At 37.5% G+C, this 22,408-nt stretch overlaps 1 protein-coding gene across 1 annotated transcript in view; it reads left to right on the top strand.

Annotated features, from left to right (window-relative positions):
• Window positions 1–8,095: 8,095 nt before the first annotated feature.
• Window positions 8,096–22,408, top strand: part of LOC149835970 (histone-binding protein MSI1-like) — a 93,228-nt gene continuing 78,915 nt past the window's right edge. The window contains exons 1-2 of the mRNA XM_090008882.1: window positions 8,096–8,460; window positions 20,030–20,350. Coding sequence (XP_089865008.1) covers window positions 8,128–8,460; window positions 20,030–20,350 — 654 coding nt within the window. The 5' untranslated portion in view covers window positions 8,096–8,127. The remainder of the gene's footprint in view (window positions 8,461–20,029; window positions 20,351–22,408) is intronic.

The following is a 22,408-nucleotide window of genomic DNA, read 5'->3' as shown; positions in this document are numbered from 1 at the left end:
AAAGCTTGAAGGGTCGAATTTTTTGTGGTAAATTGGAGGAGGCACCTAAAGAATTAGTACATGTACATGAAGAGCTTCAACAATTGCGTCAAGTATAAACAAGTATGTTAACTTTTATTACAAAAATAATTGATCATAATGTTATGTATTCAATGTTAGGCTAGTTTAAATAGAGCAAACCACCTCTTGTATTAACTTGTTAGTAAACTACTCATTCAATAATTTCTCATTTAAGGTATGCATTATATTAAAATCTTGTATGCTCTTTAAATTAAGCAATGTATTTGCCCAAAGCACTCTCCCTCACTATGTAGTATGTCTCAACAAACTTATTAGCAATAGTAAATACGTTAACACGGGTGGCATAATAAAGTCTTTATTAAAAGCTTTGACTTTTGCATTACGAAGTGATTTGGCAAACACCTACTCATCATTTGTGGCATTCTGGGAACCTCAAAAACAATACAGTTACATGGGAGTATATGACACTTGTTTCCTTGTAGTTTGAAGAATCAAACTATTCTTTTGCAATTTCTTTTTGTGACTTGGTTGACTTGATTATGCCAGTCCATGTGGTAAACTGGCAGGCATAATAAATTTCCCTTTTCAAATGTAGTCATGAAGAACATGATGCAGTGGCAAAAGACCGTTTAAATCAACTTTTTTTCATCTAAAAAAAGACATTACAAATGCTTCCTTCAAGCTTCTAAAAAGTACTTATACAATTCTTATTTGGAATATTCAGTCAATTACATAATTGGACATCTTGCACTATTATAGATCAAATTAGCCCGAACATGACTGCACATCATCTGCCATACATACAAGTTCTCCACCATGATAGATTCTTATTTTTTTGTGGTGAATTGCAACAGCCAGTCATTATACTTTGTTGAGAAAGACTGATGTTTTCTCCAAGTGAAAATCAATGAAAGCGATTTACGTGGTTCTCTCAAACTGAGGTACATCCACGACGACCGATAGGTCACCACCTTCCACTATCTTGAAACAGAGTCTACAAAGTGGCCAAAAGGCATAAGCCTTACAAACACATAAAGGTGTAACAAAAAGACAAGAGAAAATACCTCATCGAAAAATTGAATGAATGTTCCGAAGAAACAGGTGCACGAAGCAGCCCCAAAAGGAAGTAGTCCAAAAGACCTCATACACTTTGCTAGCAGAACCACCCCTCCCTAAATAGAGAACGTGATTCACATTTAATGTGAAAGTTGAAACGCCATCCACAAATCGCTAGGAAGCTGAAGCGACATTCAACAAATCGCTAGGCAGCTGAAGTGCCATAAATCGCTATGCAGTTGATACGCCTATCCACAAATCGCTAGGCAGCTGAAGTGCCACAAATCGCTATGCAGTTGATACGCCTATCCACAAATCGATATGCAGCTGAAGCGCCATAAATCGACCTTGAGACAATCAAAGTTCGTGCATGGTAATCCCTCCACAATAATGAATATGCACGATTCCAATAAATGTCAGTTAACAAAAGATTCTTATGTAGTAAATAGATGGGTCTCACAAAGGAGGGAAACCCAACATAGTTAGCATTGTCGAGTTATTGTGCATGAGTCTCGGCACCAATCTTCAAATGACTCAAAATTGATGTTGGCAATGCTTAAAGGGGGTTTCGTGAGAGGATACCTCTTTGTTGGAGAGACATGCAACACAGCATATTCCACAACAGAACCCCTTGATGCACGCTCAATACCACATCATTTATACATGTGAAAGAAAATATAACTAAAAACACATGCAACATAAGAATGCACACAAACATGTGATAACCAGTAGACATTTCATTAGATAACATATAAGGTTGTAGAATACAAGGATAAATATTATTCATGATTTCAAACCATAAACCAACTCACAGCTAAACAGACTTCAAACATCCACGGATCACCACATGAATGTTAACTAAACGTAGGTGAAGAGTCAACAATGTGAGAACTTGGGTAAGCTACGCAGTTTGCAGTTTCCCCTCTTGTCATGCCAAACAAAGTGTGTGGAAAAAGAGAGAATAGAAACCACACTCGTGCACAGATCTTCACTCTCCATTTATGCTAGACAATATGTGAAAGAAGGGAGAACAAAAACCATAGCTCCACAGATGGCCTAATGGCCTTGACTCCTAACTACAGGGTTATCACCCACTAGAGCATAAGACAATTTTCTTCTATGATCTTTTTAAACGAACACTAGATTTTATTTCCTTTGACTCTTTTTGCCTATTGCCATTTCCTTAGTTGCCCAATTCAACACATTGTTCAACTAAAAGGAATGCCCTACTCTATTTGCATTGTCCTCCGTCCTTTCATCAATTATCCAAACTACAATTTTTTTTGTAAAATTTGCAAATATATAATTTAGCACATAAACCAATACAAATAAATACATTATATTTAACCTAACGTTGGCTCTTTGGGGTGAGACATTAAGTTGTTCTTGGCACCCATCACTTGAGAAGTCTTTAAACCATATCCAATCTGTTTCGCTATGACTTTCTTGAAGGAGTATTTATTTATTTTGTTAATTTATGCATGCCAGCTTTAGAAGGGGAGTGTAAAACATGAGTATATCCCAATCGAATACTTATAACAACCCATTTTTCTTTTTAAGCATATGGTCATTTTTGTTTTGTAACCACATTTTTTAGGAACTCTTTGCTTTTCAACTCTCCATTTGGTTTTTGGAACCCATATTTTGTGCATGTAAATTGCCTCAATTATAATACTTCATTTTTCTTCTTTGAAGTATTCATAAGTGTGTCAAAATCACCCATCCTATCATAGCAATTGTAAAAGTTATACTTATCCATATAACTCTAAAATTCTAGGCCAATAGCAGGTATATATTGCAATGGCACATATTCTTTGGTTGTCTCTAAAATTCTAGGCCAATAGCAGGTATATATTGCAATGACACGTATTCTTTGATTGTTTCTTTTTCATGAATATCCATTTCGTTCATATCTAAAGTAGATAATGGTCGATAATCAATATTGCTGGCATTCTAATTAAAATTGACATAAATGCATAAATGTAAACAAAAATAATTATTTCTCACAAAGCCCGCGACAATGAAAGACAATAAATCAAGGGTATAAATAATTTAGGGACAATCTTAAGATAAGACAATATAAAGTACGGGGAATGATAGGCTGATTTAGAAATCATGTTAATTGTAATTTCGCATATTTCCGTACTTAGTTATTTTATGAGATTTTCAAAAATTTGGCTAAGTCTGGGAGAAAAATTGTTTGAGGCTCAATTTTTAGACTGAAGTCTTTGAGTCTAAGCTTGACCCAAGTCTCATCGATAAGGTCAAGGCGAGACAAACGAAGCGTGAGAAAGAGTTTTAAGTTTGACCTTTAAATTCAAGCAAAATTCAGGTTAGTTTCAGACAAAATTTGAAATTTAGTACTCGTGTAATATATCGTTGGATGCATCTTGAAATTCTGAGTGCGATGATATTTTACTTTTCTGAATTTGAGTTTTGGTTGGCCTGAAAATTGTATTTTTCTGAAAATTGAGCAGTTTGTCGAAATAGACCCAGAGTTGGATCAGATTGGATCAAAGGCCTAGGATCCGGATTTTTATGGATTTAGGTCCTATTTAGATCCTACAAAAATCTGGACTCGATCCGGGTCTTATTCCAAATTTTGTTTTGGGTTTGGATCTTGGATCCGGATCCAAATCTAAGCCCAACATTTTTCTAGCTTTAAATTGAATATCAAGCTTTATTTTAGGGTTAAGTCATGTTAGGGAACCTCCTGTATTAATTTGGTAATTTTTGGAAAATTTAGATAATTTTAAATAATTAATATTTAATAAATAAATAAATAATATTAATTCTGAATTTTGGATTAGGGCTGAGTGGGACTCCTTAAGAGAGCACTTATATTTACTTAAAAAGAGTTTAAAAAGCTTTAAAAAGGTTAGGAAAACTACCAAATGTAGAAATGTCAACATTTGGTAGAGTTTAAAAAAATTAAAAAACCAAAAAGAGAGAAAAGGAGTTCCACTTTTTTGGGGAACTCTTAGAGAAAGAGCTGGAGAAAAAGTGGGGGCGTCACCCCCTCTCCCACTCTTTATCGAGATCAAAAAAAAGAGAGAAAAAAAGAAAAAGAGAAGAAGAAAGAGGGAAAAGAAGAGGGATAAATAGAGGGAGAATAAGAGGATCTTCTTTAGCCATCCAAGCTTTCTCCACTATTGTTTTAATATTTTCTTCAATCTTGTGCAAGGTACGGGTTTTTCTTTTGACATAAGTGAGAAATTGAATACCAATTCGATTCCCATGCTACTCCAAGATAAAAAATCATGGTGAAAGAGTAGATCTATGCGATCACTCTATGATATACGAAATATGATCTATGGATCCCTTTCCATGCATGTGTTTTTTACTCTTTTCATCTCTCAAAAACAAAAATTTATGTACATACTTATTTTTGTGTTAAAACAAAATTTTCAAGTAATGCATATACATTCGTTTAATACCTATTCTTTGGGAAAATTTGATTCCTATAGGTGAAACATGCCATGGATTGAATAAAGGCATGAAACCATACGTTGAAAACATATAACATGCATGTATTGAACGAGTATCTTCGATAAAGCATGTTGTTCTTGTGATCTTTTTTTATGTGTATTCAAGCTACTATGCACAACCCTCACACGGCTAAAGAAAAAAAATGGTTTATAAAATTTTTCAGCTGGGAGGACTGTCTAGCCCTGACAACACACACACAGGCCCAGGCTGGGCTGGTTCGGCTAGCCCGGCCGATGGGCTTGGCTGGGCTAGTTTGGCTAGCCCGGCCTGGCAGGAAACTGCCAGGCCTAGTCCACCTCTTGGGCAGGACTGAGACATGCCTGACAGTTCGCTGCCAGGCCTGGTTTGGGTCTGTTAAGACACCGACCCTGGTCAGCTGGGTGTAAGCTATCAAAAAAAGGGATGTATATATGTATATATTAAAGTAAATAATTTATTTTGAGTTAGGTGTTGGGCCTGCGAGGTCTGGCCAAGCTGGTCAGACCTACCCTAGCAGGTACCAGTCTTGCCAGGCCTGGCTAAAGTTTTGGACCCAGCTGGGCAACACTGTGGAAAAAAAAAAACTGCTTAGTGTTGTAGTGCTCCAGCCGACCTAGGGTCGGCTGAGTGCTGTTGGACAGCATGACTGACCCAGTTGACTGGGTCGGCTGGGTCGCGTCCTTAATAAAAAAAAGAGAACAAATATATATATATATGTGTGTGTGTGTGTGTGTGCCTGGGTGTTGGATCCTTGTTTTACAAATTTTTTATCATATGTTGTGTATGTGTTTACAGCTAAGTATACACTTGATAACAATGTGCCTTGTGGTGTGTATGTTTATTTTAAAAAGGAAATAGTTCATTGACAAGTGTATGCTCACTTAAGAAAATTATGCGTTGATATGAATATGTATCGACAATATAAGTATGCAAATGACATGAATCAATGCGTTGAATGAAGTCGTATAATTGACATGAATGTGAATCAAATGGAAGCATACAATGAAAATATGCAATTAACATACTTATGCGTAGTGAATGAAAGCATGACGTGGAATTAAGTATGTGCATTACATGAAAACTTGCACGGGTTACTATCATGTGAATTTAATATAAACATGCTTTAATTATCTTTGGTTCATGAGCATGGTTGAAATTTTCTTATATGAATGTGCATTTGCAAGATATGTGATTTATTTTATATATGACATGTTGTCATGGTTTTTGCATAGGGTGCATCGATGATCGTAATGAGCCATCGTGGGCTTGGTAGACTCTGAGCTTAGGGTTGCTTCTCCTTTAATTATCTCAAATGTAACGCGAAAATCATATTTATTTCTATTGCATTATGTTTACACTGTTCTATGTGTTTCCACGAGCGGAAGTCCTGTGATGACTCTCTCAGGAGTAGATGCGAGTTTTTGCCTTACTTTTACATACTAAATTGCATAACTTAATAATTGACTTTTAATAAAAAGATAATAAATAAGAACAGTGTAATGTAAGATCTGAGATCTCCCATCGAAAGAATGAGCATCTCAAAGATTCAGTTTTGGGAAACCACGATGATACAAAAACTCTGTGTGTTTTACTTTGACCCCTGAACCCGATATTGAGGTTCTTTTTCTTGGCCACAATTTTAGGAATAGTCCGCAACTTTACTTGGTAGTGATGTGTTCGACACAACTGTTGTTTTGGTATACCAAGAAAGTGACACTTATGAGCGTGGAGGGTCCCTAGTGTCTCCGACATTAGATGTGGAGGTCTAATGTTACAAAAATGATTTGGTCGAGGGCTAAGTTTGAAACCCAATAATAAAATATAATTTGTGTGTTAAGCTACCCTGAGAACCTAACTTGACCTCAGAGATTTTACTCGTTTGGTGTATCCGTGAACAATAGTAATTAAAATAAGAAACTTAAATTATATCATTTAATAAGGCATGCATATGAAAAGAAAATCTTTAAAGAAAGATAATAAAGTGTTTATACCTTGCACATAAATTATGCATATTTTTGCTATACATTAGATCAAACATGTTTTACCTGTTCTCTTAATTGTTACATGTTGGTGGATGCATGATGTTTAATTTATAATGCATGTTAAATGTCCTGCTTAATTAAATTGTGATTCCTGTTATTGATTCATGTTCTTCCATGCTTAACAAATGCTTCCTGATGCATGAATGCTTACCTGAATTATGTAATTGTCATAATTGCATTCTTCTTAGTTATTGCATAAAATCTTATCTATGTTCTTTATGCTAATTTATTTCATTAGAGGGATCTGTACATAGAAATCTCCGAATTTCTGACACTCACTTTCTGTGATTTTTCACAGCCGCATGTGATCAGTGAAACGACTATCTTATGAAGATGTTATATGTGTCACACACTTTCTAGAGAGATCATAGATGAACAACGTGACTCTACTTTTATTTTCTTTGTGTTTAATTTAGTTGTTATTGCACTTTGAATATTTCGTTTATGCAATTGTCTCTATACTTATTACTATTTATTTCAATAAATGTTTGGTTTGGTATGAAAGATAATTGTGAGCTCAATTGTGGTTGGTTGTTTTATCCAATTAGGAGTGAACCTGTAAATGTCCCAGGTTTTTTAAAAGATTTTCACAATGGTTTAAAAAAAAAATTAACATTTTCAAGAGGTACGAGCTGAGATCGTTACATTAATGCAATAGAAAAATTACAAAATGTTGATCTAAATGGGTAGTGTTAAAAAGATGAAAATAGATTAGGATGTTATAGAAGTTAAAAATAAGTTATGGTATGTTTTTATCAATTCAAATATGATATTATTAAGATATATTTCCTTTTAGATAATATGATTAAAGATAGTCATCTCTGTGACTTTACGTAGATTATTTTTAGATATTACGATTGGAGATAGCTATCTATTCTTTGTATTCTATATCTCAATTAATAAAAGAAGAAGATTTTGTCGAACAGTAAAATTTGGTACGATTGTTTTCTCTTTTTCATTTTTTATGTGCTTGTTTCATCGATCCATTGTTAAGTCTATGGGTCTTTTATTTGATCTTGATCAGACACTTCATTCACCTTATACTGAGTTAATCAATGTGTATTTAGGATTCTGGGAGTTCTCAGCTCATCCAGAAAAGCGTGAATTGAGATGAACATAGCTTTCAAGCACAAAAGACATAAGCTTAGTGGACAAATAATTAAATGAAAAAATATATAAAATATATAAAATACTTACATAATCATTGCTATATCATCGTTAATGGGACTTGTATCGAATCTGACAAAAAATCGATTCTACAAAGGGCCGGTTCAGTTTAATACGTCTTTAATTTTAATATTTTAAAGAGTTTTAATTTTTTTGATATTCTTTATTGCTTTTAGTTTTTGTTGAAGCGTGTTTTCTTATGTTAAAAAATCGAATGATTTTAATCGATTCGGTTGGATTCTGAACCGGACGATTTACAAATCGTTTTAAAATCGATTCAAACTCGAAACCGATTCTGACAACGTTGAATCTAATGTATATAAATAAAAATACTTTTGGCGCGCGCGCGTCTGCAAAAGAGAGAGAGAGAGAGATGGAGGACGATGGCGAAGTTGCGGAAGAGGGGGTTATGGAGGAAGAGGAGTACGGCATATGGAAGAAAAACACGCCCTTCCTCTACGACCTCGTCGTCTCCCACGCCCTGGAGTGGCCCTCCCTTACTGTCCAGTGGCTTCCCGATCGCCCCGACCCCGCTGGGGATGGGGGCTCCCCCCTCCGGAGGCTCATCTTCGCATCCCACACCGCCGAGGGCGAGCCCAACTACCTGATGGTCGCCGACGTCGTCCTCCCCCTCGAGGGGTGCGACGCCCAGAGGTTCGAAGACGAGATCGCCTGCCCTGGAGCGCTGGGCCGGACCAACAACCAGGTACGATTGGGGTTTTTCTTTGTTCCACCCACTCTTCCTTCTTTATCGCAATTTGTTCGTTTTTCCTCGTCTCTCCCTTTTTATTTTACGAAAATGTCGGGAAATCAGATTCTGCATATGATGGATTGGAATGTGTTATTAATGATGGGAAGAGGAAAACGATTTGGGTGGAAATAATGTGGAACAATGAAAAGATAATACTCCAAATATTGGATGGAAATCATGTAGAAGAAGAAAAAAGAAATGCCCAAATTACAGTTCGAAACTTCCCCTTTAGGTTTTGATTTGATTTGATTGGTAAACTTGGTAAAGCTGAGATTACGTACGCCATGTGTGTAGATATGAGCCATGTGATTGGTAAAAAATATGATCAATCTTGAAGAGAATAGAAGAATGTAAATTTTGTATGGACTCATGAAGAAAAAGAAACGCCAAAATTGGGGTTAATGTACTTCATTTGTGCATTGGTGTTGATTTGATGGGGGAATGTATGATGTCTGTACGTGTATGCACCTGTAGGTATAGACCTTTTTGTGTTGTGTGTGTCTGAGTTTTTGGCATTTCTTATGTGCATATGTTCTCTTTTCTTTTGGGAACTGTACTAGGGTGTTTCGTGCATATATATGTTCCGCCGTACATCTGCTGATAACTGGGCGCAACAATAGCAGAGAAAACTAGCGTCCATTTGTAATTCATTCGGTGCCTAGGTGCTAGGCCCCTAAAAGGCCTGGTTAGCATCAACATATTAAAATATGAGATCCTGTTTGTACTTTTAGAGACTTATGTTTTGTGACCTTTTATTGTCATTATTGTAATAAGCGTGCATATTAGCTATCTGAGCAGTGGCATGAACATAATATAGTGTATTGCTGTACCCTATTTGTAAATTGCATATTATAAATAGACTGATAGAGATGTCCCGTAGAATTGAAGCATTAGCAAAGGGGAGTCCAGCCTCTCTCTCTCTCTCTTATTATATCCTATATCTCTCTCACATTCTCCCCACTAATTGCCGATTGCTGCATGATTAAACTTTGGTTCGTATAGCGTCAGAGCAAGATCCTTTGTGGATGAAGAATTAAGACTTCTGGTTCGTAGACTCACTTGTTTCTGGGCTCGTGGAGTAAACGGAATTCAGCCACTTGCATCACTCGCCACAGTAAATGGAACTTGCTGCTTTTTGTGTGTGGTTCCACATGTTTGACATTTCTTATAGCAAACAAACCTCATCCACTTTAATGCAACATGTCAAGGATGGGAGTTTACGAAGCGAGTCATCACTACCAAACCATTGATTACCACCACTATTACTCTTGTCCATTCTATATTCCATTCATAGTCACAAATAATGGTCTCAGCTATACCTTGGCAGGGCAAAATCTTGGGATATTAGAAGGTTTTTCAATAAATCTCAAGAAAATCTTGGAATTAAAAAGTAAAATGAAAAATTGACAAAAAGGAAAAAACAGATTCTTCTCTTTCCCACTTCCTTCCTTTGTTTCTTTTTTCTTTCCTTCCTGCTTTCTTCTTTCCTTTCTTCCCTTTTTCCAGTGTCACAGTTATTTTAGTCATGGTAATATCGTGATATCTATACATAAATTGCAGATATTTTCAAAATATCGCAACATATTCCCTTAAATTCGTTTTTTGATTTTATAGTGATAATATGCTGATATTTTGAAAATATCACCAATATTTGTGACTATGATTCGATTTATCTTTTCATTTATGTTCTCTCTCTTTCACTAATTTTCTTTCTCAACCTTCAAATTAGGGATGGCAGTGGACCGGGGGAAAGCGGGGCCCCGCCCCGTTTGGACCGGGGATGAAGGGTATGAAACGGGGATGGAGGCGGGGACGAAGGTTAAAATCCATCCCCGTCCGGGGGTGGAGGCGGGGATGGACGTGCACTTTTCCCCGCCCCGCCCCGTCCCCGCCACGATCCCCGCCTCATCCCCGCCCCAACCACTTTTCCCCGCAATATCCCCGCCCCGCCTTATCCCCGTTTGAAGCGGGGATGGAGGACATGAAACGGGGATGATGGCGGGGGTGGAGGATAAAATCTTGAGTCGGGGCGGGGGTGGAGACCTTGTCCCCCGCCCCGCCCCACTGCCATCCCTACTTCAAATTCTTTGGCTCTATTCATTTGATTGCTTGTGTCCATTTCTGCTCCGATCTGACTAGATTTACAAAAAATCTGCTTTTATACACTATAGAATCTAACATGTTCTATTGCTAGTGCCCAGATCTGCCTGGACCTGGCCATAGTTGCAAATATATAGTTTATAGAAGCATAGTTCTTAATGTACAGCATATTCTCATGTTTACATTGCTAGTGTCAAGATCTGTTCAGATATGACTAGATTTGCAAAAATCTGGTTTATACACAACAATTCATTTATTTGCCCTCTACTCCTTTTCTTCTTCAAACATACTACATTCATTTCCCTTTGCTCCTTTTATTCTTCTTCTTTATTTTTTTTTCTAGTTCTTGATTTTATTTCTTCTTTTTCATCTTTCTTCCCTTTACTTATTTTTTTTCTTCCTCTCTTTTCTTTTATCCATGTGACAAGATCTGGCTGAGTCAGGCCTGCAAGGTAAGGGGATGTAGAAGGGCTTAACAGGGGACCCATTGACTCAAGCTCAATGACGTGGAGGAGTTTAAAGTTAAACTGCAACATGGTAGGTTTGCTGGATAGGACTGAGTTTGTGTATGTCACATGTGCATGTCCTAGGGATGGGAAGGAGTCATGAACAGGTGCCAGCATGGAAATCAAACATCAGAAGTCTTGGTATGGGCTTAGGATCTTGTTAATTGGGGAGTGGGATCAACTCATCATTAAGCCGAACTTCAGAGGTTTTGTTGGTAGGCTTAGGATCATGGTAATTGGGAAGTGGGCTCAGCTGGTTAATTACTTGTGCAGAGTTATGGTAAGCATGCCCAAAATAGTGATTCTGATTGACATCACCATGACTGATAAATGCATGATGGGGGCATCCATATGATTCACATGCACTGCTGTGAGTTGAGAGTTATTGTTACCACTAGTGCATTGACTCGTGTCAATGTGTTGGTGACCTGCGACAAGACATGCAACATGCACATGGGATCAGTGTAACACCCCAAAATTTTAACCCAATTTTAGAGGATTTTTTTTATAACAACGAAAATAATCATTTCATTGGGTTAAGCATTCAGGCGCATTACAAGAGTAATCAAGCAACAACATTTATTTTATTTCAAACAGGTAATGACATCAGAGTTCCAAATAACATAAATTCTAATAAATTGAAATTTAATCTGAGACATCCCAGGAACACAATAAATCAAGCATCTCGATCAGCACGCCATCTCGCGGTCGCTCATAATATTCTACTCATCACCTGAAAATAGTAAATTTATAGGAATTAGACTACAACTGTCTAAGTAAGAAATACTGTAATTTTTCTTTCAGGTATATCATGTGTCAAGTATGTGATGTGGGTGCCGTGTGTGATTTTCAGCATATACAAGAACAAGTAAAGAATCTACACTATGACAACAACGATTTATGAAAACTAACTAACAGGTAACAACATTAGTAGAATTTAAACATCTCATAACCACAGATTCCATTGAATGATAAAAGTAAATGACCACATTTCAAAAGTAACTGTTCATGTGTACAATTGTAAATCTGTCACTACCTACTCAGATGTGATACCTAAGATGATCTAACTCAAATGTTTATCTTTAATTATCTCGCGGGTACACGCGGGCCAAGGCAACCGTAACAAAAGAGAACATTCAAGGGTTTATTATTCATTGATGTTTTATTAACCCGAATATTCTAACTGAAACTGTAAATCCTAAGGGAGCGACTAGTGACCAAGAGAACCTCTCAAAGGCCCAACACAAACATGATGCATCCCTAACTTCTGCAAAAGAACAAAGCGCTACCACCTAGGACACATTGGTAGTCCGGGTCCCCCAACTTCGAGGACTGAGGACCAACGAGCCATTGTCGCTCGAAACAATAAACACATGTCTCCCAAGTTTTGTACCACCTACCTTCTCCATGTTAAGCCTGAAAACTGAGTGGGTTGATCTTTTCATTTATTTAAATTTCCTGATGTATAGGGGCATTTCCCCAAAATTTACTACAATAGTAGTAGATCTCCACCCTTTGTGATCTTACAAGGGTATACAAACCAATTTTATTCTATTTGATTGCACAGACCCACTCAGACGCTTCGGTACATTTAAACCGTCGAGCACAAGCCCTGGTACCTTTAAACTAGTCAGGCTCACAAAAATTAACATTTAATTTTCTCACCAGTGCTATTGACATTGAGTGCAAGCTCATCAACCCAAGTACCCGCATCAGGTACTCGACTCATATTGCCATTTAGACAAGATTTTCCAAACACCCACTCAGAGTGCTCTGGTGCCTTTAAACCAGTTAAGCACGGATGTCTCAGTACCTTTAAACCAGTCAAGTAACAATTATTATATTTCAATTTACTTGTGTAGTCTCATTATAAACTCGAGGGCCCCCGTGGAACCCTCTAATCCCTGGCTTGACAACTCTTGTGCCAACACCAAACCGACATGCATTCTCGGTTATGAGTTCTTTCTTTGATAATTGTAGGTATGTTACCCTTCCAAGTTAATTACATAAAAGTAAGTGTAAGGCTACATACCAACGTTCATTTCATCAAGCATAATTCTATTTTTCACTCGATCTTGAACTTAACACTATATATGAGTAGGGCACAAACAATCACTCCTTTGTATTAAGGGGTTTATAAGAAGTTGAATAAACCCAGTGATCACTCAGTGCATAGTCTAGATATGCAGTTTCAGAAATTTTCATAACAAACCTATATTCAGAATACTTTTCCAAAGAAGATTGCACTATATAATGAAACCAAAGTATGAAACATACATAAAGCAACAATGGAATTGGCTTGCATATGGACTTGAATAAGCCAAGAATATGGCCAAGATAAACATGTTCACCTTTGCATGTCTCACAAATGAAGTAAGAGCACAATTTCATAACAAAGATGCTTTATGCAAGTCATATGATATACTCACAACTTTTCTATAGTAGGCGGTTAAATCTTAGACCAATTTCATCTTGTGCAATAACTGATTACCGCAACTACCAACACCCTATCATTCATTTTGAATTCACTGTTGACCAAGGAAAGCAATTCACATAATTTGACTTCATACAACAAACAATTTCAATAAATGACATTTCTTTAATATGTCTCACAACTCTTCTACAGAAAGCAGTCAAAACTCAGACAGATTTCATCTTATGTAGCAACTGGTTTCCACAACTATCATATTTGAACTTACTTCCACAGGGTTAAACCCGATTCTCCTTTCCATGTTTAATAGTAACCGAAGTTGCAACCGAATGTTTCCACTTTTGCCATGTTACTAATACGATCACTTCAAATCATAAACACCATACGGTGTCTTTAATTGTAAAACAAAGGAACAAGTAGAGTTATCAAATTCTAATGAATAATTAACTACTGACTGCAACCATAAACTGTTGTATTCAAATACTGAAAATTGTTTGTAAACAGAAACTCATAGCGCTTATTGCTTACAATCGTTTGTAAGTAAAAGGTTTACCAGAGTAATTGGCAGCACATACATCATACGTTCAGATTCAGGAATTAAGGTCTAACATGCATGTCATGTATTATATTATGTGATGTTCTAAAGAAAATACCCAACTCAGACAAATGTAGAGTTATGCTACAATTCAAATGTAATTCCCACTATGCATAACTAATCCAGAGTCGTGTCGTAGATTACTTCCACTCATCAAGGGTGTTTAGAATTCTAGAATCAGTGCACAAATAGACTTGTACATGTTGCCATACTGATTAGGATTTCATTAATCAACTATATATTTTATTCCTGCTCTAATAAGCCACACTAGATAGGTACTATTCCCACATCATGAGCATGTAATAATCTAAGGATTTAAAAGAATTCAGAACATATGTGATTTCCAGCAGGGTTGTTAATAAGCTCCTTCAAGGGTCTGGATATCAAAGTTTCAGAACATATGTTTTATATTCATTGGCAGGAGTTAAAATTTACAAAACAACTTTACATGTTAATAACTAAAACACACCACTCAGATTATCTATGTATTTTCCTCTTCAATTAACCATCTCAATAGACAAGAAAAGAAACTCCCAATGCTGAGCCTGTACAACAGGTGTTCTCAACAACCTCTGCATACGAGGATCAAAAACCCATTTACATGCTAACAAAAAAAATTGCATTTATATTTGATATCTGATCACGAGAGTGTACCATTCAGCATGTCTATGATTCATCTTAGTTGTTTCCCATAGAGTTCATTAATCTCAGAACATAACAACAAATGAATGAATATGTATTTTCAGAAATTAATGTTGAGAAGCAGTCACCGTTGCATATGGGTAGTTACTCAAGATGTCACAAGCATTATTGTAAATAAGGTGTTTTAGTCTAATCTCTCTATTTAAGTGAGATTAAACCTAATTAGCATAGAACGATTCTTTTTCTCTCGCTCTCTCTCTTTTTTGATTTGCGTGAAACCCTAGTCGTCTTCAACATGGTATCAGAGCATAACGTTGCTCTGGGCATTTGACTTGATCGACCCACATGTGGATTGGGTTCAGCGTCCGCAACAGAACTTAGATCGGGTGGTGATCGTTGACAGCGTCTACAATGAAAGTGTCCATTCGGATGTATGGGGACCTACACCCGTTTTATCAAAAGGAGGCTTCACATATTATGTTATTTTTGTTGACGTCTACACGAGCTATTGTTGGATTTATTTTCTTAAACACAAATACAAAGTTTTCTCGATATTTAAAACCTATCATATGATGATTAAAAATCAATTTAATGAGAATATAAATTTTTTTAGAACTGACTATGGTGGAGAATACCTTTCAAGTGAATTAAAAAATTATCTTGAAAGTCATGGTATTCTTCACCAAAGATCTTGTCCGAAAACCCCTCAACAAAATGGATTAGCCGAAAGGAAGCATAAACATATAATAGAGACAACTCGAATATTACTTGTTTCTCAAAACATCCCAAAAGGTTTTTGGGCTGAAGCGGCTTTAACATCTGTCTATCTGATAAATCGTCTACCTTCTAAAAACTTGAACAATATCTCACCTTTTGAAAAATTATATACCAAAGAACCTGACTATAGTCGGTTGAGAATTTTCTATTGTAAATGCTTCGTTTTTACTGACAAGAACGACAAGCTTTCACCAAAAGCCATTGCTTGCACCTTTCTTGGATATTTCGAAACCCAAAAAGGGTTTCGTTGTTATGAAATTAAGAATGCTAAGCTAGGTCACAGGGATTCGGCTAGACAAGTGCTGCACCCGCGTCGACGCGACGCGAATGCGGGTGCAACACCCGGTGCGGTCAACCCGACCCTGGGTGCGGTTAACACACCCAGGGTTTTGGTCCATTTTCTTTTACCTGGTTATGGCTCGGTTTGATCAGAAGCTGAGTAGAACTGAGAACCGGCCTTGAGACGCTCTGCTGAACCAGTTACCTGAAAACTGGAGTAGCCGAAACGCGTACCCTTCATTGCTCCTTTGGGGCTTCACCTGAACCCAGAGGGAGAGAGAGATCAATACCTTCAAACAACAAAAACGGTAGTGTGTGTGTGTGAGAGAGAGGGGACGTTGGGATTTTACTTGAGATAAGGGGTTGAGGTGAGGAAGAGGGTGGGGAGAATGGTGGTGGGAATCGTCCAGAATGGCAAACGCAAGTTGGTGGGCGAGCTTCTCCACGAAGGACGTGAGCTCGCAGAACTCCGGTTCGAATTTGGAGGGAGGGTGACGGTGACGGTTCAGACAGTAGATTTCGTTCGGGAACACATCAGACGACAGTCAGAGCTCTCCGTCCTTCGCATTAGGAGCAAAATCTGCCATCCCCCTAACCTCCGAGAGAGAGAGAGAGAGAGAGAGAGAGAGAGAGAGAGAGAGAGAGAGAGAGAGAGAGAGAGAGAGAGAGAGAGAGAGAGAGAGAGAGAGAGAGAGAGTATTAGGGCTTGGAGGGAAATTTAGGAGGCCACGCTCTCTTCATTATATGGGGTCAAGTAAGCGCTGTGACCGAGGGGTTGGCATCGAGTGAGTGATGCGGTAAACAACGATTGAACATAAAAGTCAAGACTTTAATGCCACCTTTATTGAATTTGGTATAAAAGTCCTTTTCTAAATAAATCTGGCCATTCAATTTTTGCTTCAGAACAGTCATGACTTAACTTTTAAATGGTGATGGATGTCAGAGGAAGTTAGTGAAATGATGTTCCTAACTTTAAACAAGAATAGTAACTATTGAGTATTGAGAAACAAAGAGGCAGGGTTGCGAGGGGGGGGGGGGAATTTTGGCGCATTCAGAAATTAAAATTAAAGGGACTGTGGCTGTTGATGTGACCGCTGAGTCACGTGATCCTTCCCGCTCGGCGCCACTCGGCTCTTACCTGCCGGACAGTCCGTACGCTACTGTGTGTTCAAACCAAAGTCGGGTCCGAAAAAAATTAACCTCCCTTGTCGTGTCTGCTTGTATTTTATTTTAGTAAAAAATACACAGCAAAGTCGGGACCCGTGCTGGGGGAACACCCGGACTCTCCTATATATATATTTACATTTTTGCCCTTGCCGCCCCCCCGCACCCGAGTTTTTTGGAAGTTTCGAATCCCCGCACCCGCACCTGCACCCGCACCCGCACCCATGTGACATAGATGATAAACTATATGTCTCTAGAAATATGAGTTTTCTGGAAAATGTTAATGGTTTTAAAAGGAGTGAACCCTTTGAAGATAACATGGATTACTCTTTTTTATTTGAAATGTTAGCACATGATGATGATAGTGATGACGATTTCATTCATAATGATGCCAATGATAACGAAAATGGTTCTTCCCATCCTCCTATCTCTCAACATAGTAATGATGAAGCATTGAGAGATCCTATAACATATATTCATAGAGATAGAAATAGTTTTAGGAGTGCAATTGAAAAATATAGTGAACCTAGTGGTTCCAACTCAACAAATGATGAAAGTCTACGAAGGGCTGAGAGAAGTAGAAAGATGCCTTCTAGGTTTATCTCATACGATTTCTTTACTCCTAAACATGGAGCCTGTCTTAGCGCCATTCATTCCTATATAGAACTCAGAAATTTCGAAGAAGCAAAAAATAATGATGAATGACTGAAAGCAATGGATTGTGAGCTTTCAACTCTCAACATGACAAAGACTTGGGAGTTCCAGGAACTCCCTAAGGGTAAGAGAGCAATAGGTATTTAAGGTAAAAACTAAGAGCGATGGATCTCTTGAGAGATATAAGGCTCGATTAATAGCAAAGGGATATAGTCAAGAATACATGATTGACTATGAAGAAACTTTTGCTCCTGTGGCCTGAATGGTCACTGTTCGATGTTTCATCACCGTCACCTCAATCAACAAATGAAACATCTATCAAATGGATGTTAAAAATGCCTTCCTAAATGGTGATCTGAATGAAGAGGTTTATATGGATGCTCCACCAGGAATGGAGACCCCCAAGGGGAAAGTGCTTCGCCTTTGAAAAACACTTTATGGTTTAAAACATGCCCCAAGGCTTGGTATGATAGGTTTAACTTCGTAATGTTAAAAAATAGTTTTTTATCTTGTTTCACTGACACTGCCTTATTTATTAGAAAAACCAATGCAGAGATTGTCATTTTGCTTTTATATTTTGATGATATGCTTATAACCAGAAGTGATTCTAAGGGGGTTAAAAGCATAAAATCAATTTTGAAAAATAGATTTGAAATGTCTGATTTGGGATTTCTAACTTATTTTTTGGGTATTGAAATAACATACTCTCATAGAGGGTATTTTTTATCTTAAACTAAGCTTGCCTCTGAGATTATTGACATGTTAGGTATTACAGATGATAAGGTTTGTGAAACTCGTGCTATAGTAGGAACAAAAATGAAGATTGATGATGATATTCCTCTCTCCGATCCCACCCCCTACAAACATCTTGTAGGATCATTAATGTATCTGAGTATTACTAGACTAGATATCTCTCATGCAGTTCATAGTGCAAGTTAGTTTCAACATGAACCAACATCAGTCCACATGAGTGCCATCTTGCGGGTCGTAAGATATATAAATGGCACACTAAATAAGGGAGTATTCTTGTCATCTTCTTCTGAATTAAAGTTAATTGCTTATACTGACTCTGATTGGGGAGGTGACCCAAATAACCGTCACTCCACCACTGGATTTTGCGTGTTTTTAGGAGACTTGTTGATTTCATGGAGATGCAAAAAGCAGCAAAAAGTGTCTCTATCCTCAACTGAAGCTGAATATCGTGCCATGACAACTACTGCCATGGAAATTGTATGGATTCATCAACTGTTGAAAGACATGGGGATCACAATAGAAGGCCCCACCAAGCTATGTTGTGATGATAAGAGTGCAATATATATTGCCAAAAATCATACGTTTCATGAGCGGACTAAACACATTGAGATGAACTGTCACTATGTTCGGGAAGTCTATCTGAAAGGAATCATAGAACTTCCGTATGTCACTTCAAAATATCAGTTGACAGATTTCTTCACCAAAACACTGTGTTCTCCGCGGTTCAACTTCCTTCTTGGCAAACTTTTGGCCATCATGCCCTAAGTTTTAGGGGGCGGGGGGTGTTAAATTGTAATGTCAAATCCATGTAATTATGTATATATTTTATATATCCAGTAAGAATATATATATATATATATATATATATATATATATTTATTGTAATAGTCGTAGGGGTAGTTTAGTCATTTTGCACATATTCATTTTTCGAATATGTTGTAATTATTTTTATATTTTTCTTTTTTATTCTTTTACTTTTTTTTTAAAAGGTGGTGTACACCTTGGAGGGCCCCACCATCTAGTCGTTGGGCCCCTTCCAACGGTCACATTTGTGACCGTTGGAAGGGCTCCAACGACTAGAAGTGGAGGCCCTCCAAGGCTTCCACCTCCTCTATAAAAAGGGGTATTCCCCTTATTGTATTCTCATGGCTTTTGGTCAAAGCCCAAATGTTTCATAATAAGGCTTTTTATTCTTTTATGCCTTTGTGCATTTGTGAGATTTAGTGAGTTGTGCTTATTGTGCATGTGTGCACGTGTTTATCATCCAGAGTATTAAGGTCCTGATCATAGTATCTTGTTAAAGATACTTTCACACCCATTTATATACACATGAAAGAAAAGGACAAAACTAGCTATTAGCTATTGTGCAATTTGTTTCTATTCTTACTGGTGGCCATGCTTGGCCTGTCTGGTGCATCTTATCCTACTTTTTTATGGTTCTGTGCTTTTCGTTTCTGGGTTTTGTCAAGGACCAGAAATTGCATATTGTGATTTTGTAATCAATAGCAACTTTTATGTCTGAAAAATCTTCATATTTTCCCTTCTTGGAGTTTTTTCTGGTTTCCTTTCTGAATGAAAAAATAAAAAAGTATTCTTCTTATGTCTAGATGACCATTGATGCAGATACATCTGATAAGGAGAATTAATCATGATGGGGAAGTTAACAGAGCTCGATACATGCCACAAAATTCTTCTCTTATTGCCACAAAAACTGTTAGTTCAGATGTTTACATTTTTGACTACAGAAAACAACCGGCTGGATTTTCAGATGGTCCTTGCTGCCCTGATATGTTGTTGAAGGGTCATACTAAGGAGGGGTTTGGTTTGTCATGGAGCCCTTTCAAAGAAGGCTACCTACTGAGCAGCTCACGTGATTCTCATATATGTTTATGGGATATTTGTGGATCTTCACAAGGTGTGCTGGAAGCTAAAGAAAGATACAAGGTAATTTTCTTATATGGCAAATTTCTTTTTCCTGGTGTAGAAAGAAGCCCCCCACTTATTTTTTGCATCTGAAATGTGAAATGTTTCTTTTACTTTTCTTTTTGTTTGTTACTTTGGTATATCTGGAGATTTGATGGTTCAGAGGTTCTGTACTATAGACAAACTTAGTCCACAATATCTGTTGCGAAAACATACATGGGATATGCTTGTTAGCGCATAAAGAACTGTTGCATAAGCGTAATTTAAGGGAGTCAACATGTACTTACTTTGTGAGAAGCCCTCTTTTCTTTTGGCCTTTTTTTTTTCTTGTATATGAAGATTGAATGAGGAACTTCAAATACTTCATTCATAAGCTTTCAAAATATCCTATGTGATGCAATACTCATGTATCCACAAGGAAAGTAAAAGGATTGCAACAGTACACAAACGAGTTTTCATGTATAGACATTGATGTTCAAGAGAGCCCATTTTTTCCTTCATTTGTTGGTTAGAACCAATGGATTTTCTTATTTCTACAAGTTTTTCTATTTATTAGTCTGTAACTATTTATGATTACTAACACTAAATGCTGTCTATCTCTCACGTACCACACACACAATAGAAAATGACAACAATGGTAACAGCAGCAACAACAACAATAATAAAATCTGCAGCCCTATTTGGATCTATTTTTACTTATTGCTTGCATATATAAATTTAAGCACATTTTATAAAAAAATCTTGGCCTTGCGTTTAATCCAGTGAATGTTTGGATCACCAACTGTTTAAATTATAATGAAGAAGAAAAAAAGATTAGTGGGCAGTGCTGATGGTGGTGGTGGTGGCGGTAATGGTGGTAGTGGTGGTAATGGTGGTAGTGGTGGTGATGGTTGTGGTAACGACAATGGTAATGGTGGTGGTGATGGTAATAGTAGCAGTGGTGGTAATGGTGATAGTGGCAGCAGTGATAGACAGCGGTGGTGGTGGCAATGATGATTATAGTTGTTGATTTCTTTCAGCCCTAGGTTCGATTTCAAAGAGAGAGAGAGAGAGAGAGAGAGAGAGAGAGAGAGTTTATCGATTCATTAACCCTAATCACCTATTTAAAGAGGTGATTAGGTGTAACACAATTACAAGTAGGCATACATAATTATGCTTAATTACGTATTACCACTTCAAGACATATGAATATTACTTTTAACACTCCCCCTCAAGCTGGAGCATATATATCTACCATGCTCACCTTGCTGCAACATCTTGAGAAACCTGCACTTGCGAGAGGCTTGGTGAAGACGTCTGCAATTTGGTCTTCAGACGTCACATGACTAGTAGAAATATGCCCCACCTGTACTAAGTCACGTATATAGTGACAATCAACTTCAATGTGTTTCGTTCTCTCATGAAAAACATGATTGTTAGCTATATGGGTAGTTGCTTGATTATCACACATCATCAACATTGGGGATGAAATCAACACTTGTAGATCTTTTAGAATGGACCTAACCCACATCATTTCAGCAGCAGTTTGAGCCATAGCTCTATATTTTGATTCAACACTGGAACGAGCTACCACAGTTTGTTTCTTACTTCTCCAAGTAATTAAGTTTCCTCCGACAAACACGCAGAACCCTGTGGTGGACTTTCTATCATCGATGGCCCCTGCATAGTCTGCATCTGAGTATGCAATTATATCAAGGTTGGAGCCTTGTTCATATAGCAATCCCTTTCCAGGAGAGGATTTCAAATACTTGAGAATCATCATAGCTGCCTGCCAATGCACTCGAGTAGGTTTGTCCATGAATTGCTTTATCTTACTCACTGCTAAGGAGATATCTGGCCGTGTTACAGTGACATAAAAGTTTGCCAACCTGGGATATAAAACTTCCATTGTCAATAGGTTTTGCTTCTTCATCATACATATGCAGTTTATGATCCATTGGTATATTGGCTGGTTTGGCGCCTAACATCCCTGTTTCCTGCAGTAGATCAAGTACATACTTTCTTTGTGGACTAACCCCTCACTATTTCTGGCCACTTCTATGCCCAAGAAATATCTAAGAGAACCGAGATCTTTTGTGA

Source organism: Nuphar pumila, chromosome 6 (genome assembly GCF_984573655.1).
Source record: "Nuphar pumila chromosome 6, dmNupPumi1.hap1.1, whole genome shotgun sequence".
NCBI lineage: Eukaryota > Viridiplantae > Streptophyta > Magnoliopsida > Nymphaeales > Nymphaeaceae > Nuphar > Nuphar pumila.
This window is presented reverse-complemented; position numbering and strand designations above follow the sequence as displayed.